This window comes from Dipodomys ordii, unplaced genomic scaffold (assembly GCF_000151885.1).
Source record: "Dipodomys ordii isolate 6190 unplaced genomic scaffold, Dord_2.0 Scaffold106, whole genome shotgun sequence".
Lineage (NCBI taxonomy): Eukaryota > Metazoa > Chordata > Mammalia > Rodentia > Heteromyidae > Dipodomys > Dipodomys ordii.
Window position 1 is genome coordinate 3170983 of NW_012267322.1, and position 18046 is coordinate 3189028.

The window sequence follows — 18046 nt, forward strand, 5'->3', positions numbered from 1 at the left end:
TAATTAAATAGAGAACATGTTGACCTCCCTGGGTTGAGGCCCAGTTTCGAAGTCAGATTATATAACCCTGCTGCATGGGGAATTCTCCAGGACTACAGCTCTCAGTGGCCTGAAAAAAAACAAAAAACACTCTGCCACTTGAGCAAATGGAATGAAACTAAAATAGCTAAAACTGAAATCGAAATCCAAATATCCTGCTTGAGGAAACTTACCTGTCAGGGAGAGAGAGATCTAGAGGGGCAAGTTTCCATTTTCTTCATTGTTTTCTTAAGGGGTTGGGGAGGGTGGGAGAGTGAAGACTGAAATGGATTCCTAAATAAGGAATACATATTGGGGAAAATATTTAGGGTTGCCCAATTTCAAAGTCAAAAGGAAACCCAGGCCCCTCCCTGAAACGGTTGTTTCTGTGACCATTTCTTATTTAGAAAGATATTCATCTTACACACCTTATTTGTACCCAGAGAAATGTTAAAAGATACACTTAGGGGCCTGATGGAATAGAAATACATTCTACAAACACAGACACAGTATGTTGTTTTATCTCTTGCAAAAAAAATGTATTTGATTACTTGAGTAAAATTACAGTATCTCTGTTGTTAGTAAGTATTAAATGTTAAAGAAATCGGACCCCCTTCCTTTCAACTTTCCAAGAAAGTGCATGTAACAAGTCCAATCTTTTTCTCTCATACCTAATACAAAATAAACAAACACTATACCTGCTCTCTTGATCAAGAAGAACATTTGCTCTTGTAAGGAACATATGTACATTTTAATGAAAGTGATATTTCTTACTGTATATACAAGAGCATCTACATTTTCTCCACGGAAGGTTGTTCAAGATGCTATACTTAGCAGCATTGTGAAATTCCAGCACACATTTTCTATTGTGAACATACCTACAAGGCAAAATGTTACGTCTCAGTTTCAACTACCAAAACAACATTTTTTTTCTTTTTTCTTTCTTTTCTCTAAAGAATTCTGCGTGCTTATTACTGTACAGAAACTTATTAACATCAAGGACGACTCAAGTAAAAAGCACAATACAAAGAGCAGTTCCAAACGGAAATGGTTAAATCTACAAAACAAACAAACAAAAAAATACAGGCTGAAGTTTAGAATAAAAATGGGAAAAAATAATAAACCCCCAAAACCCCCAACAAAAACGCAACCAAAACCCATCCCCACCCCCAAACCGTTCAGAGAACCACACTGATCTGTCTGTACTTTCAGTCCTTTCCTTGAATCTGTTTTGAAAGATTAGACAATGTGTTTGCTGATAAAAGTTTCCAGCAGGATCAAAGTGTACATTTATATACAGACTTTATTAGAGACCTAATGCATCACGGAGGCATTGCATCAACACCAGATTCATATTAAACTGGGTATAGAAAATAAGTTAATGCCAGATTAAGACCGCTTAGCAGGGCAACTTGCAATTGCCATAAATGTTACAGCAAGTTTACAGCACTCTAGTCAATTAGTATTTAGTATTTAGTCCAAAATACAGAAGACCAAAGTTAATGCCTGCATTCTGTTTGCAAAGCAAGGTTATATCACTAATAAATAAGCTTTCTTAGAATTCTAGAAGTTGAACAACGTACAAAAGAATGTCTTCATAATGTTGTAGTTCATAGACCAGGGGGAATCAGAAGGTAGGAAGGGGATGGGGCAGGGACTTAGGAGGCAACCATAGGTCACATTCTGAACAGGAATGGCATGTCTCTAGGGTGTTGGTGCTTTTAACTAGTCACGATCTCTTTGCTGTCTTCCACAAAGCGGGTGAAGCGGAAGTTGGTTCCATTCTCACTGCTCGTCATTTTCTCCAGGCCGGCCAGAGGAGCACTGGGCTCGGAGTTCTGGAGCTTCTCCAAGTTTCCTGTCAACCCACTAATAGGTGAGCTGCTCCCGCTGCCCAGGCTTCCAGGAATTGGAGGAATGCCACCATTCTGAATGACAGAGATCTCGTTGGCTTTCATGGCCAGCCCGTTGGAGAGTGCTGCCGTATACTGATTCCAGAAACTGGAAGGATCCCCACTTCCTGACCTCGTCGCCAAATCCTTCTGGAACATTTCTGGGAACTTGACAGGATTGCCTCCTAGAAATGACATGGGGCCATCCACGGAGAGCCGGCGGCCCCGCCTGGCCGGGGTGCTGTTCCACATGTGAGTGCCCATGTGGACCTGAGGGTGAGACCGAGTTGGGGGGAGGGAGGGAAGGGAAGAAGAAAATAAACAGAGAAAGAGCAACTTAATAGTTGAATCTGTCTCAGCTCATATCCCAACACTCGACAAAGCAAGTGGCCTACGTGTCTATTCTCATTATGCACCAGTCAGTGGAAAAGGTAACGGGAACCGTCCACTCTGGGGTGGCAGGAGTAATAACGCGTTCTTTCTCTGCAGCCCCGCTGCCTTTCCTCTTCCTGCGTAAAGATGCCTTACTTAACTTACTTTTTTTTTTTATTACCCATATTTAGCTTATAATGGCCTGGAGCAAGCCAGGCCGTTGTAGATAGCTCCTCTGCGGGGTTAGAATTGTTATGTCCACTCTCATTGACCTGGAAAGTATTGTATCTGACACCCTTTACCCTATAAATGTCCTTTTCAGATAGGAAGAAAACACCACTCACTGACTGCCCACTGAAGGACCCGTGTGCACACACAGAGAAAAAGCCAGAAAGTAATTATTCATCTCACATTACTGGCGGCAATCTCCAGAGAAATACTCTGTCAACAGAAAAATGTACACAGTCAGAGCACTCAACTGTTGCTCTAGAACATAAGCATATTTGCTTTGTTTCCAGCACATATCAGTAGGAAATGTTGTATAATCAATTATCATAATACCCATTAGCAGAGGCAGGGACGTTACTGTCTCTAGAAAAATAAACCTTGCTGGACTGCATAGTTATGAAAAATAGCTGCCTATGCGGAGGAGAAGCGTAATTATTAAGTGATACGGGCATCACGTAGGCCACACAGAGGTCTTTAATCAATACCCTGTGGCAAGGCCAGGCTGTCTGATTTGGTAGGTAAAGCAATTCATTTGGTGTACTTAGTGAGACAAGGAGGAAGGGGGAGGGGCACTGCGTGGCTCAGCTACCAAATTATTCAAGGTGCAGTGACATGCTTTGAGCTACAGAGTGCCCTCGCCCTGCCATGATCCTGACCCCACGGACCCTCCCCACCTTCTCCCCAATCATCCACCTGCAGCAGGATCCCTTCCCAGAACCCTCTCCCAGACTGTCAAGGAGCATGCACTATAGTTGATCAAGGGCAAGGGCCAAGGGCTGATGGGAGGGAGGGAAAGCAGGAGGGGGCACAGGCAAGGGTGGATACCTTAAGATTGCCTTTTGTAGTGAATGCTCTTCCACAAATAGTGCAAGCAAAGGGCTTCTCTCCAGTGTGCGTTCTCTCGTGGATCTGCAGGGCACTTGAAGAGGAGAATGTTTTGCCACATGTGTTACAATAGTGTTGTTTGGGAGTTCTTCGGGGCAGAGCTGGAAGGAGAACTGGGGATGTGGCAGAGGATGACAGAGGCCCTGAAGGGACGTGACTAGTGGGGGTGTCCTTACTGTCCTGAGGAGAAACATGCACAAAGCCGTTGACCTCCGTCTTGATGAGAGATGACAAGGAGTTGGCGGGAATCACTGCAGAGTTCTGATTAGGGCCAAGGTTGGAACTGGGCTCAAAGAGCTGGGATGGTAGATCTCGCATCTGATGTGTCAACATGTGCTGCTTCAAATTACCCTTTGTGGAAAAGCCACGATTGCAAACTGTGCAAATAAATGGTCTCTCTTTGGTATGACTTCGATAGTGAATGTCCAAGGCACTCTGACAAGCAAAGGTTTTGCCACAAATGTCACAAGCAGTGTTTTTAAATTTACCCCGGTCTCTGAAAGGGAAGAGGATTCCCAAAGAATCTTCTTTGATGATTTTCTCTGCATGACTGGAGGTCAAATCCAAAGCGCCCCCGTTCACAGGGGTGGGAGACAAACCGTTGGCAAACTCGCTCGGTCCCACTCTCTGTGGCTTCTCCTCAGTGCTGGGGGACTTGTGGAACTCCTGGGTGCTGTTGGACGGGGACAGAGCCTGCATAGAAGAGGTAGACTCTGAGATGGCTGGGCTGCCGGCACTTTGGCTCTCCATATCACCACCCACCGAGGACGAATCGTTGGTCAGCACATCCCCCTCGACAGATCCATTCTCCACCGACTTCAGGCTGGCCTGCAGCTGCTCAGCCAGGCCAGCATTGATCATTTTCATCTGATTTTCCAAAGCAGCAATGCTTGACATCTCGAGGGGCAAGGGCGAAGAAGATAAGCTGTCTTGGGATGCATCTGCCGACTTGGGTGTGTCTGGGATGCTACCCTCAGGGCAGTCTTCCATGTTCTCATCCGAGAAGTTGTCCAGGTCATCAAAATTCTTCTCCTCGAAGGAGCCTGTGTCGGACTCCATGGACTCAGGGTAGCTGTCGGGGACAGGGGTGTTGGGGATCTGGCCTCCCATGTGCATGCGGATATGCTGCTGAAGGACCACAGCGTTGGTGAACTTCTTCTGGCAGATGGGGCAGGAATGCTGGACTCGGAGTGGGGGCATGGCCCGGTGGACACTGTAGTGGGTCTTTAGGTTCCCTTTTGTGGTAAAAGCCCGGCCACAGATCTTACACTTAAAGGGCCTCTCCCCAGTGTGTGTCCGGTAGTGCATTTTCAAGGCGCTCTGACAGCTCAGAACCCGGTGGCAGATGATGCACTCATTGGGGTCAGTGGCCTTCTTGTCAATGTTTTCTACCAGCTGCTGCAGTTTGGATGTCTCTGATGCCTGGGCAGAGTCTAAAAGTCCCCCAAAAGGAAACTTGGCCTTGAACTGCTCAGACATGAGTGGCAACAGGGGGTTGGTGAAGGTAGTGGTCCCTCCTGGGCCGCAGTCGGCCGCTGGGGAGCTCAGGGGGTTACTGTTTGCTGTTGGGACCGAGCTGGTAGCTGTGCCACCGTCTTCGCTTTTGCCACCAGGAGGTGGCAGAGTGGACCCCTCGGCTTCCTCTGGAAGCCCACCCAGGTTTCTTGTGGCCAGATCGGGGACCCCGGAGTCACTCTTGACCGAGCCCGGGGGGCTGGCAGCAGAATGGCTGATGGGAATGGGGGCTGGCTCTTCCGTCTTGATGAAGGCTGTGAGGCTGGGGAGAGTGGGGGGCAAGGGCAGGCCAACGGAAGTGGTGAGAGTGGGCAGGACGGGTTTGGTGTCCAGCCAGCTGGTGACTGGCTTCTCTGGAGGGATGGACATGCCATAGGGGATGCCAGTGCTCGTGGGGATGTTGTCCAAGTGCTCAGGCACAGGGTAGGGGTTCATCTGGATGTGGGGGTACTTCTCTTTGTGGCGCTGAAAGTGGACCTTGAGGTTGCCCTTGGTGGAGAACCTGTTGCCACAGATGTTGCACTTGAATGGCCTCTCTCCGGTGTGGGAACGCAAGTGGATCTGCAAGGCACTGTCGCTCCCAAAGACCTTTGCGCAGAACCTGCACTTGTGTTTGAAGAACGCCTCATCCGATGTACTTTTTGCCTCGAAGGCAGTGACATTTGGTGGCTTGCTTTTTCTTTGCTGGGCCAAGGCAGACAAGGAGTTTAAATCCTCTGCGGTTGTTCCAATGTTGGGCAAAGGGCTGGGGAAAACCACGTTAGCAGGGGTCGGCTGAGGTAGAAGTGGATTAGATGCAGGACTTAATAAACTGCTTATTGCAAACGCTGGTGAGGATGACGCTAAGACTGCTGGGGAGCTGACGTGGGAGGCACCAGCACTGGAAGCCACTTTTTCCGAGGACGGGGTGGTGACTGTCGCCGCCAATATGTTTATATTGGGAGAAGTGCCATTGTTGGATGGAAGGATGGTGTTGCTGGAGCTGCTCTGAGGTAGCTGGATTGGGGGTAGCTGTTTCACACCGCTAATGCTGGCAGATTGGCTAGCGAGGCTCTGTGCTAATCCAGCTGCTGCCGCCAGCTGCTGAGATAAATGGGAACTTAGCGTGGACAAGGGGTTGGCAGATGTTCGTAAAGTACCTTGGGAAGGGCTGGAAGAGGTGGGTGAGTCTGCATTCTGAGAAGCCAACAGCAGTATTTGGTGACGAATCTGTTCGATCAGCTGCAGCTGGTGAATCTGCTGCTGCTGTAGAGCTAACAGCTGTTCCATGAGGGCTGGCACAGCCCGCTGGCCTCCAGAGCCCCCGGCGCTGCCACTGCCACACCTCGCTTCCTGGGAGAACTGGGCCACAGCCACCTTGGTGCTCTGGAGGTTCTCAATGATGACGTTGCTGTTGATCACAGAGAAGTTGCCCAGTGTTGTCAGGTCCCCGAGCTGAGGTAGAGAGGTTGTGATGGCTGAGGTACCTGTGGAGGAGCCGCTGTGGCAGCTTGGGGGGTTGTTGTTGGTGACGCTGTTCAATGTGCTGTTGTCGCTACTGGGGGCAACCGGAGCCTCCACCTCCATGGACTCTTCCCCGTCAAGTCCCTTGTGTTCTGAAAGGTCATTGCAGTCTACTTGATCCGTTTTCTTCATGGGGTCTTTCATTTGTTCTTCAGGATTCTCAGGAGGGGGACTAGGAGAGAAGGTTTTGGGTGGGGTGGCTGGATTCTCACTGACGATCAAAACTAATTGGTTTTTAGTGCAGTTCTTCTTGTGGAGCAGAAGATCGGATAATTCAAAGAACTCGGCACAGCACCGGCCACAGACGTGGGCGTCTTTGCTCTTCGTGGGGCGACTTGGTTGACCCTTCTCTGTGTCTCCTACAAACATCAAAAGGCTCAGGGTTAAAAATGGGAACCAGGACATCCTGTCATCTATGCCTAAATAAATAAATAAGTGAATGGTTAAGCAAGTGTTTTCCAGCTTCAAAATTCAAAAACCTGTAGCCCCTGAAAAGCCAATCAATACAACTCAGGCCTGCTCATAATGAATTTTTAAGGATGTAGAAGAATTTCTATCCATCTGGTATCTCAGATGGTCATGGCCCTCAGATAATGCATCAAAACATAGAAGACTATGAATGGAAGACCTTGGTATATCATACAATTCCATAGCAAAATATTGATTTCCAATATTTTATACACCTGATTGTCTACTCATCCAGAAAAGGGTCCGGCAGCCATTCTGAGGGCTTATTAGGCTCTTGAGTTTCTGTCAACCTTATTCATTTTCAAGGGATTCAAAGATATCTGTGACAGTTTGTTCTGTCACTAAACTAATTTGTAGTCATTCAGGCTCCAATCAGTTGTTGACAAGGGGGGGAAAATGCATATCACCCCAAGCTGAGGACTGACAACTTGAAAATCACCTCCAGCCCCCACCTTGAACCTGAGGCTCAGGGAGCTCAGGCTGAGCTGTGACAAACACACTTTAGTCACATCAGAAACAAATCCTCCAGCTTGCTCCTCCAGACTCCCTCGAATACAAAAGGCCAAGCACCACACACACACACAATGCAGAGAAACACAATGCACATAATCAGTACAAGGCTCGCCTGGTACCTACATATCACCCATGAGTCCCATGGTTGTGTGTTTTATTTGTAAAGTATATCCAAAGAATGCAATCTTGGCTACCAGCAGCAGCACTAACCAGCTAGTCTCCAAGTGGCTAAAACCATGCCTCAGAACCATCAAGTCTCATCCACCCTGCTCTTTCTTATCTGCAAAAACTGCCCTAAGATTTACATTTCTGATGAAACAGTAAGGTAAAGGAGATGGGCTGGTAAAGTCAGGGGGAAGCACTTGGGGTTGGAGTTTGGAAATGCCTTGCTATTCTCCTGACCTCAATGCCTTTAAAAACAGTTTGCTCTTAACTGTTATTAATTGTTTAACAGATTGTCCTGAACCTTTTCTTATATATATATTTAAAAAAATCCCTTTATTTTCTGTTTGTTTCCATTGGTTGCTCAGATGTCTTCTCACTAAGATCCATTTGTTAAATTAAACATAAGAATCTCCAACTCCGAGCTAACATTCTATTCAAAGACAGGATGGCGCCCCATTGTTTGCCCAGCATGGGGAACACCAACTTCTGTTGTACAAATGGTGTGTGGTCATCTCCGAAGGCTGTAGGAAAAAAAAACTGTTTAATTCAAGGATTACCTCCCTGCATGCTTTTCTGCAGTACTGAATCAGATAATAGGTAGTTTCCATGACTTCCAAACTGAATCTCCCAGAAAACATTCGGGGGGCGGGAGGGGGGGAGGAGAAGGGAGGGAGTCATGGCAGATATGAATACATGCAAAGTTGAAATGCTTTTTATTTTATTTTACTTTCCAGCATATTAAATGTCTGGTCAAAAAGAGCCAGCCATTTTCTTTTCTTTTCTTTTGCATGAAGTATCTAAAAAGCTTGAGTAGTTATACATTTCAGAAATATAATTAACACCTAAATATTAATTTGTGAGAATCCCTTAACTCTGCCTGGAGTGATGGCAAAGTTGATTAGCACCCATGGTAATGTGTACCAAATAAATGTATGCACAGTTTACTCACTGGGAGTGTTACTTTGGAAGCCAAGTTATACTTAATAAGCTAGCTTTCTTAATACCCACTTTAATCTCTATAAGGTTATGGTACAAAATAGATGTAGCACACAAACAAATCGTCGCTGCAGCACAAAATACCATTAATGTCCTAGTTTTAATGTAATGTTTAATCATCTTGATTGGCACCAGATTCCTATGCACATTGAAGGTACTGCTTTTCTCGCCTTCTGTCTCTTCCCTGCTGTCTTTAGAATACTATAAACAAAATATTAAATGAAATTTGTGAAAACTTACGTTGCCTAACTCGGGACAAAAATAATGTGACAAAAATTCTGTTGAAAGCTCCTTATTTTGACAACCAATTTCAAATGATGCATCCATTTCAGATGCTTATTTTAAACTGGGAAATGCAATTCCTAATATATTCAACAGAAATGTGATTTCTTTCTCTTTGCACATTTCCATATGTAATGGTTATGTTTCTATCTACTTTTACAGCCAATTATGATGGAACAAAAGCTATTCTGTTTGTTCACACATTTTCAACAAAATGCATTAAAACTATTATGTCAGCATGTTCTATTAAGCTCTCCATTCAGTGGGAAATACTTTTCAACCAGCTCACATTTATCAAAACATAAAGCCACTTTAAAACACAGTTTTGCTTGGTCAGCTGGGCTTAGACAAATAATGACAGATTCAGAACTAAATAACTAGCAAGGGAAATCAGAAAACTGACTTTCAATGGTACACATTACAATGTCGTTGCTTCAAATATTTATCACATCTGTGCTCAGGACTAAAGGGCATTTTAATTCTCTATAACTTGCCTACATCTGATATTCTCATAATATATAGAGGAAAACAAATAAAAGGAAGGTTACTTTAGAAGATTTAACTGATTGTGACTTTCCTGTACTCACACTGTATACTGTTGCTGCTTCAAGACTCACTTGAGAATTTTCACGTTATCCAACTTGAACATTTTTATATTTAGGATTGTGCTAACTAGACGGAAAATATAGGTGCTTAAAAATAAATGCTTGTTTGCTTCTGAAGAGAGGCTCTGTTGAAAGTTGCCCATATTTTAGCTTAAGATTCTCACAACATTTTAATAAGCTGACATTTGATCTCACTGTAGAGTCAACTAATTTAATTTCCTGATGTTTTTGAACACTCCACCCCCACCCCAAACCACCACCTCCCCTATCTATTTTGAATCATTTCAAAAACAGGTGTCGCTACACTGTAATAATTCCTAACTTAATGTCTCTCCCTATTCTGAAAACAATTCTAATGCAAGTTTCAAAAGAAAAAACACAAAACATGAAGATTAGCATGAATCTTTAACCACCAAAAAGAGTATTTTAAGTTGTAATAAGCTACAACACACACACACACAACACACACACACAACACACACACACACACACACACAACACACACAGAGGAACATGTTCCAATTCATTTTTCCATCCTGCCTTCTGCTACTTTGTATCTCCCTCCATGATGTGTTACACAGGATTGCAACTGGTGACCTCATTATAGAAAATACAGTTGTCTTGATCCTTGTATTATGGTGGAAAAAACGCTCCAGTTTCTTTTCTATACATTTTTGCATACAAATTAATTGTGTAATTATAGTCTGGAGCTGTAAGAGGAGCAATGTTTTCTAAATATGGACACACAAAATAATATTTGGCATTTTCTGAGGCCTGTTTGTGAAGGAAGAAAACAATCCTCTACTGTCACCAAGTTTACCTGAAAACCCAAGATGTTTTCGTTTTTGTACTATTTAGGCACTTGATATACAACTCAGATTCCTTAGGTTTTTGTCCTCTGAACCTAGCCATTTCAGAATCGGAAGGAGAAAATTGAAATTTGAAGTGTTCCAGCCTATTTGTCTATTAAGAGAATTAAAATAAAACTATGTCCATACAGAAAGGTTTAGCCAGCCAGGAAAAGCAGAAAAGAAAAGAAAAAAAATACATAAAAAGAAAAAAAAAAGGAAGAAACACACTACCACTACTAAACCACCAACTCTACCAGATTTAGTTTTCCTTTGTGGCTCTCTGGAGAAAGTCACCTCTGTACTTCCCCACCCCTGCGACTGCATTCACATTTTAAAATCCAACTTTTCACAACGGTGGGTTTAAGGCCCAACTAAAATTTTAATAGGAGGTTCCTTTACCCTCCTGACCTGTTTGGAAAGGCTATCACAAACATTTGATTGAGCGATCATTTATCTCTTCGGTTTTATTTGCACAGCTCAATCTAAAATGTCCAATTTAAGATTCCAAAAAGGTCTGTGAACACTTGCACCTAGGTCGGGCAAATTTTTTGTAATGTCAGAAAGTTTCTCTCCCATGTAGCCAAATGACAAATTGGACTCTGTTAAATTCCCACAGTGTGCTGACTATATTAGTGTGTTCTCGCGTGGAAATCCCAGAGAACTCTCCGGAAAAAAATAACAATGCAGACAAGACATTTCTTTAAAGTCATGATTCGAGCCCACCTAATGCACACAATAAATGAATGGGGGAAATATCTACCCCACCATGAATCAAACTGAACACTAGATGGGGTTCCAGTCGCAAGGGTTTGTTGAAAAACTTCTTTGTGGCTTTCTTATTCCACTGACGCGGAAAAGAGAGACTCCTTAAGGCGAGATCTAAACGCTGACTACGTAAACATTGGCAAAAGCACAAGAAACTAAATCCCTGTTGTTTGAGGGTGAAGCTGAGCTCCGGGAACTACCTGTCAATCTTCCCCTTTGGGGGTCTGGTATCTGAGGGTGACAGGGGAATAAGGTTAGGAAAAGAAGCCAAGCTGATAAGGCGAAACTAAAATAAACTACTAACTTCCTGCTAAGTGACTAGCAAGCCTCAATTTGGGGGTCACCGGGAAGATACTGAAGGACATATTATGATCTGGACCTTCTCACCTTTGCGTGGGAGGAGGCTAGCAAAAGTTAAAACAGCTGGACAGACCATGTTTTCTAAAGCCTGGTACACAAACTCCCCCCACCCCCCTCCAGGTGGGGGGAGGGGTGGCAGTTTCTTAGGTGAACTCATTTAAGAGCATTTGGGAATCAAGGCTGTCTTGAACCAGGCTGTGTATAGAAAAAACTTATTTAAGCTGCAGAAAGAATTTGTTCTGGTTATTTCACAGAGCTTGGCTTTTGAACAATTTCAAAACCTGTAACCAGTCTGCCTATTTCTTCCCCGATTCTGGTGAAGATTGTCAGAAAAGTGAGTTTCTGCCTTCTAGAGGACTTAGTAAAGTCAACTTAATAGCTCCAAAAGTAGAAAAAGAAAAAGAAATACAAACAACACCCCCTACTCCCCCCCAAAGAATAACCTCTAATTTGAAACTTGTGCCTATGAACCATAGGAGAAATTTGAGGTAAAATAAACTGCCAAACACTGACTGTCACAAAGTCACTCCACATATACTTATCTGATGCATAGCTAGAATTTGCTTGTTTGTATGTTTAAAAAAATATTTAGGGAAGTATCTACATCCTGAAGTTAATCTCAAAAAACAGTATTTTCTCATCCAGAATCTTCCATTATGTCAAACTTAAAATAGGCCTGATTAAACATGAATTCTTTCCAAATGCCTTATCTTGCAGGTGTCGAGTTTTCAAAAAAAGCAATTAATTATAGTTCTCTCTAACCTTTTGGGCCTAGAAATCAATGTGTTGCCATTAAGCTGCTTGCAATGAGTAAATTACTTTAGTAAATAATAGAATTTCATTATTAATTTGAATACGAGTTTTTCTAAAAAATGATATTCCATAGAATCACTGTTTTACCTGAAATTTATGTCTTTATTCTCACAATATTCCCTTTTCCTTGAAAAAAGTAGGCACCAAAATACTTACTACAGGGAGCCTGAACAGACACTCCTGTAGTTTCAAGAATCTTAAAAATACCACCAAAGAAAGAAAAGCTCCCCCTCACTATCTGAAATCTAAAGTAGGATAAAAATCCACATAGAAAACCATTCGATTCTCATATATATATTTTTTTTCCTGAGAATTATCTGTCTTGGTAAACAGTCTTTTCAGGAGCACTTATCTTTCTACAAGTAATTCAGGACTTGTTGAATATTGCATTCAAGAGACAAGCCATATGCACCATAATCTTCATTTCATCAGAAATGGAGAAACTGTCAAGCTTATTTTCTAGCATCACTGGCATCACAATGGGCTCAGTAGTGAAATAAAATAGCAACAATGTACGATCAAACAAATAATCTTGTTTTCTTGAACTTGTTTCCTTTTAGCTGTCTGTGTGGCTGTTTAGCTGAGCTAGGGCTTTCTTTGTAAGCGCATTCACACTGAAATCCACACAAACAGGTCACACACCATAGCAGGAAGCATCCCTCCTCTAGGACTACTGTAACCAAGTCTACAAACTTTTCAGGTTCTGCATTGGTTAGAAGTTATAACATTGGAGGGACAGAAAAGCATCCACTCAATTAAATTTGGTAGCATGTGTGCTATTTCATTTGCCATGTTGTAAGAATATAGCAAGCCAGAAGAAAAAAGTAAGCTCAGCATTTGAACTGGGGGTAGACTTCTAAAATTTTAACAATGTGTAGGTTGAAAATCCGTCAAAGCCAACAATTTCAGTGTGCAGAGAAGGATGGACCCTGGCTGAATTCACAGCAGAGAAAGGGAATCTGCAAAAGTAACCTGGAGCTACATCAGGGACTTCCAGGTCCATTTATCTCACAACCATTCCCAAATAAAAAGAACTGGGTATGTTAGGCCCTCCTGCAGGCTCTTCAGGTGATGGGTGGGAGTTTTTGAGTGCGAATATTACAACACAGTAAATCCTGTGACCCTATGCCAAAATCTACCTTCTAGGCAACTTCTCCCGAACTTATTGTTCAGCCATGTAAAAACACTCATAACCTAAAACCATTACTACTTGAAGAAAAAAGGGAGGGGTGGGGAGAGGCAAGGAGAGAGGCTGGGAAAGGGGGGTGTTCCTAGGTTACCCCTCATACTTTACTGCTTCTTAGACAATGAACTAGTTTTTAGGAAGAAAGAAGGGACAAAAAGAAACTTAGAAAGAAGATGGAAAGAAAAGAAACTTGATTCAGCTACTTAATTAACTTACCTCAAAGCTCAAATAAACTAAAAAAATAGAACTAATAAATAATAATGGCAAGAGGTAGTGAACTCCTTTTATGCTATAGCTTTATGAGAAACCTTAACTATTAAAAATTCCACATTCAGAAAAGCAAGGCAAAGAACTACCAAGCAACCATTTCTTCCCAAGTGCGAGTTGGTTTGTGTTTGTGTGTATGTGGAAAATGCAAAAAAAATCAATACAAATTTACAAAATATTCGGAAACATTCTCTAGGTTTTTTTTTTTCCTTCGCCTACACATTTGCAACTTAAACAAGGTCTAGGTAGAAACTACAGGAACAGATTCGCGTGGGGCCGAAAAGTTTAAAGCAACCAGCTAAGAAAAACACGCGCGAGTGGTCGCTGGGGCCTTGGTTATTTTCACCTAGGTTCACCCGGCGTGCCGGGGTTACTTTGGGGGCTGGAAAAGCGGGTGGCAGAGCTTCTTTTCTGCGGGTTGAAAAAAAAAAGCTGAGGCTCTGGGGAAGACTTCAAGCCTGAGGAAGTACTAGGAGAACAAATACTGTAAACCGTTTCTAAATCGCATTCAAGTCTCCCCGGTTTTTTTTTTCCAGGGATCCCACGAACGGCCTCCCCGTTTCTCCACAGCTAAGGTGCGGGTCCCTTCGCCTGGCTGCGGGTCCCTGTGCGAGCGAGTGCCTGAGCCGAAGCCCTGCTCAGGCCTCTGGGGTCCTGCCTGGAATCAGGGGCCCAGGCGGCCGCCGAGCACAGTGGACAGAGGTGTCGATCCCAGGGCCCGCTTCGGAGCTCTCCTGAGGTGCGGGTCCCTCCTACAAAATCCTAAAATGCCTCCGCGGACGCGCGCATCCCGAGGGGCACCCGGCGTGGCGGGGACCCGGCCAGAGCTGCGGGAAGGGGGAGCGAGCCGCCGGGGTGACCCGGGGAACCGAGCCTGGCCGCTCCCTCGCTCCCTCGCCTCGAGAGCTGGGCCTGGGAGCTTGGAGGCGCCGACAGTGCAACACCTTGGGGTCCAGGAGGGATTGGAGGTGGCCTCCTTCCGAATTCCCCGGTCCCCGCCCGCTCTTGCCGACTCTCGGCCCGAAGTCCCCACACAAACTTTGTTCTGGACTTGTCTGCTCCTTTCAGGACCCCCGAAGTGGTCGCCTCCGTTAGAGAAGGACCGATTCTCTTGGAGGGGGTCGTCTTGTCCTCTGGAGGGTTACCCCCAACCCTGAAAAACTGCCCTACGCTTCCTCTGGCTAGGCTGAAAGCATGAGGTGCTACGGTGCGCAGAGAACTCACAGTAAAGCTCCAGGCTTTTTGGGGAGGGGGCTTTAAATGCCTGTATTGGGGGTAAAAGATAACGGGGGGAAACTTAGGGGGCCTGAACCCCACACTTCCCCCGCACCCCTGCACTGTCGGGCACCACCGGCAGCAAAGAATATTCCACTCGGCCAAAGCCCCAGGGTGTCGCGCCTCGACCCAGGTCCCCATCTTCTTACAGCTCTGAACCCCCCATGGTACCCCGCTTCTCCGTGTGACTGCAGTGGGATCGTGAGAGTGAGGAAGGGGGCGCAGTGAGTGAGCGCCCCACAAGCTCGGAGTTCAATCACCAGCACCAAGTTAACTTCCTTCCCGCTGAAAGCAGGGCTGGGGCGGCGAGGCCCGGACGGCAGAGGCCCAGGCGGCCGAGGCCGGGTCAGGGGGCCCCGGGCGCGGCTCAAGGAGCGCGAGGGGCCCCGCGCGGGCCGGCACGCACCACCTCAGCCCGAACCCCCCGAAAAGCGCCTGGGCCTCGGCGCGCCTGGGACCGGGCTCCCCGGAAAAGCTGGGGCGGAGGCGCCAGGCCGGCAAGCACTTCCCTCCTCCCCTCGGGAGGACGCCGCAACTCCGGAAAGATCCTGCCGGGAGACGCGCTTGTTTTCCCCCGGAGCTAGGGGCACAGCCCGGCCGAGGCAAATTGAAAATTTAAAAGAACAAGGATTTCCCAAACCACGCCGATTCGAAAAGGCGAGCGGGGACGCAGTGGGCGCGGGTCCCCGCCGCGTGTGCGTGGGTCCCAGTGTGCGTGTGAGTGCGCGCGTGTGTGTGTGTGTCCGCAGCGCGGGCCGGAGCACTCACCATCTCGCCGGGGGAGCGAGGCCACTTCGGGGTCGGATTGGAAATGTTGAGGCTTCGCTTGCTTCCTCCGCGACATGCTGGCTCAAACATCAGCTGGGGCAGAATAAAAAATTACTAAAAAAAAATCTTCTCAAAATTACGGAAATCGAGCGGCGGCGGCGGCGGCGGCTCCCCCCGCCCGCCGGCCCGCCCGCCCCCTCCCCGGCTCCCCGGCCCCGGGCGCAGCGCGCATGTGTCCTGCTATAATTATGATTATCAATAATGCATTGCGATTAATCATAGAGGGGCTCTTTGAAAGGCGATTGGCACCCGGCCAGCGCTATTCAAACCCGCTCGCCTTAATCAATTAGTTCGTGATTTGCTGCAGACCCCTGTCTCTCCGCGCGCTTGCCCAATAAGCCGGCCGCGGGGCTGGCTCTGTGCGCCGCGCCGCCCGACACTGGGTTAACCCTCTTCGCGACCGCCCGGGACTCCGCGGCCCGGCCGCCGGGGGCCGGCCTCCTCGCCACTGCGCGCCCGGCTCCCCGGCCGGCGCCCCCCGCTCCCTCCCTTCCTCCCCCTCCTCCTCCTCCCCTGCCCCCCATCCCGGGTTGGGCCGACCCAAATTAGCATGCCCTCCCCGGAATTAAGCCGCCCGGGTGGGGGGTGGGGCGGGACGGCGGGGGCTGGGGACCCGCCTGCGAGCGCGCAGCGAACTTCCCAACTCCAGCGCGCGGCGCGCCGGCCCGCGGGGGGTGCGCGTGTGTGTGTGTGCGCGGGGGGGGGGGGGGAAGGGGGGAGTCCGTGGCGGGACGGGGGGGGGGGGACTGGTGGTTGGAGTAGTGGAGGGCGTCCCGTTTCGTGAGTGTTTCTTCGGTTTAGAGCTACCAGAAAGCAGCCCACCCCCACTCTCATAAAAAAAAATAAGCGAGTGGGGAAGAGCCAGCCCCACGCCTGTCCGCCTCCCGCCCGCGGTGGGGCCTCCCTCCCACCCGCCGCCTGGCTGGGCGTTTCTACGCCCCGAGTTCTCCATCCCCTGGATCCCGGGCTCGCAGGGGCGCGGAGAAGAGGATCGAGGAAAGGTTTGGGAACGTGCTGGGTTTGGGGCTGGGGGGAGGGGCAGCTCTCTCGCCACCCCCTTCCTCCTCCTCCTCCACCTCCTCCTTCTCCTCCTCTTCCTCCTCCTCCTCCTCTGGGCCTGCGGTCCACCAGCCTTTAGCTAGCTCCCCCGCTCCCTTTCTCTACCTCGGACATTCCCAGGACAATTAGGGCTGAAGTTTTCGGGAGAAGCGCCCCGAGCCCGTGGGATAAGGGGGCGGCTCGGCTCCGCCCAGGACCCCTCCCGAACCTCCCCCTCGGCGGCCCGGGTTGGCTGCAGGGCGCGTCACTCCGCGGGGAGGCGGCGGCGGCGGTGGCGCCGCGGAGCCCGGGGAGGGTGGAGAGCTGAGACCGGCCTGGGCTCGGAGTTCAGCTAGCGACTCGGGGGAGGGGGAGGGGAGGGGCTGCCCCTAACCCTGTGCTGAGCTGCGCGCCCCCGACTTGAGGCGCAACTAAACCGAGCCCTGGGCTAGGCCAGCCCCGGGGGTTCCAGGGCTCCCCACACTGTGGGAGGGGGCCTCGCTCCCGCTTCTTGGAGACGAGGTGGTGGCCGGAGGCCGGGAATGAGTGAGCGTGCTGGGGGTCCCTGCCCGCTGCTCCCGGGCTGATAGGAAGCTCGCCCCTACTTTTCCGGCACTTGCCGATCACGGTGCCCAAACTTTTCGCTCTTTCTCCATCTCCCCAAGCCAGGCTACCGCCTCCTCCCTACCCGCACCCAGGAGCCAGGAGCCCGGGCCCCGCACTCCCTCTGCCGGGCTCAGGCGCCCGCGAACCTGAGGCTTGGTCCTCGGCTCAGCCTCTATCTTCCCCTCGCGCCTCGGGGTCTCCTCGCTCCAAGGTTCCCGCAGTCCTGCGCCCGGAGGACTAAACTAAACTAAACTTCTGTTGAGCAATGGAGGAGGAGGGGGGGGGGTGCAGATACACAATCCCTGCCCTATCTCGCCATCGGGAAAGGAGAGGGCTCCTAAGGACGCCCCAATTCGGGAGCGCCCTTGAGTCTGGATAGTGTCACCGTCGGTTCGCGCGAAGTGGGCATCGAGCACCCGAGCGGATTCACACCCCGCTCGCCTAAGTGACCCTTTTCCCTTTTCAAGTTTCTACCCCCCCCTTCCCAAATCTTTTGTGGACGCATGTTTGTTTTCTATCGGCTGACTTTATTGTTTTTCTTAGCATAACTTCTTCCTTATTTCCCTCTCCCCGTTCGCTCCCCCAGTGTTTCTGTCTCTCCTCCGTCTCTCCCCC

General features: G+C 48.0%; 1 protein-coding gene across 1 annotated transcript; it reads right to left on the bottom strand.

The window, feature by feature from the left end:
- Window positions 1–535: 535 nt before the first annotated feature.
- Sall1 (spalt-like transcription factor 1) lies at window positions 536–15882 on the bottom strand. The gene is made up of 3 exons (XM_013027990.1): window positions 15728–15882; window positions 3336–6772; window positions 536–2180 (listed from the first exon to the last, which is right to left on the bottom strand). Exons 1-3 carry the CDS (start codon window positions 15801–15803, stop codon window positions 1740–1742), a joined length of 3954 nt encoding a protein of 1317 aa, XP_012883444.1. The 5' UTR covers window positions 15804–15882; the 3' UTR covers window positions 536–1739.
- Window positions 15883–18046: the final 2164 nt, after the last annotated feature.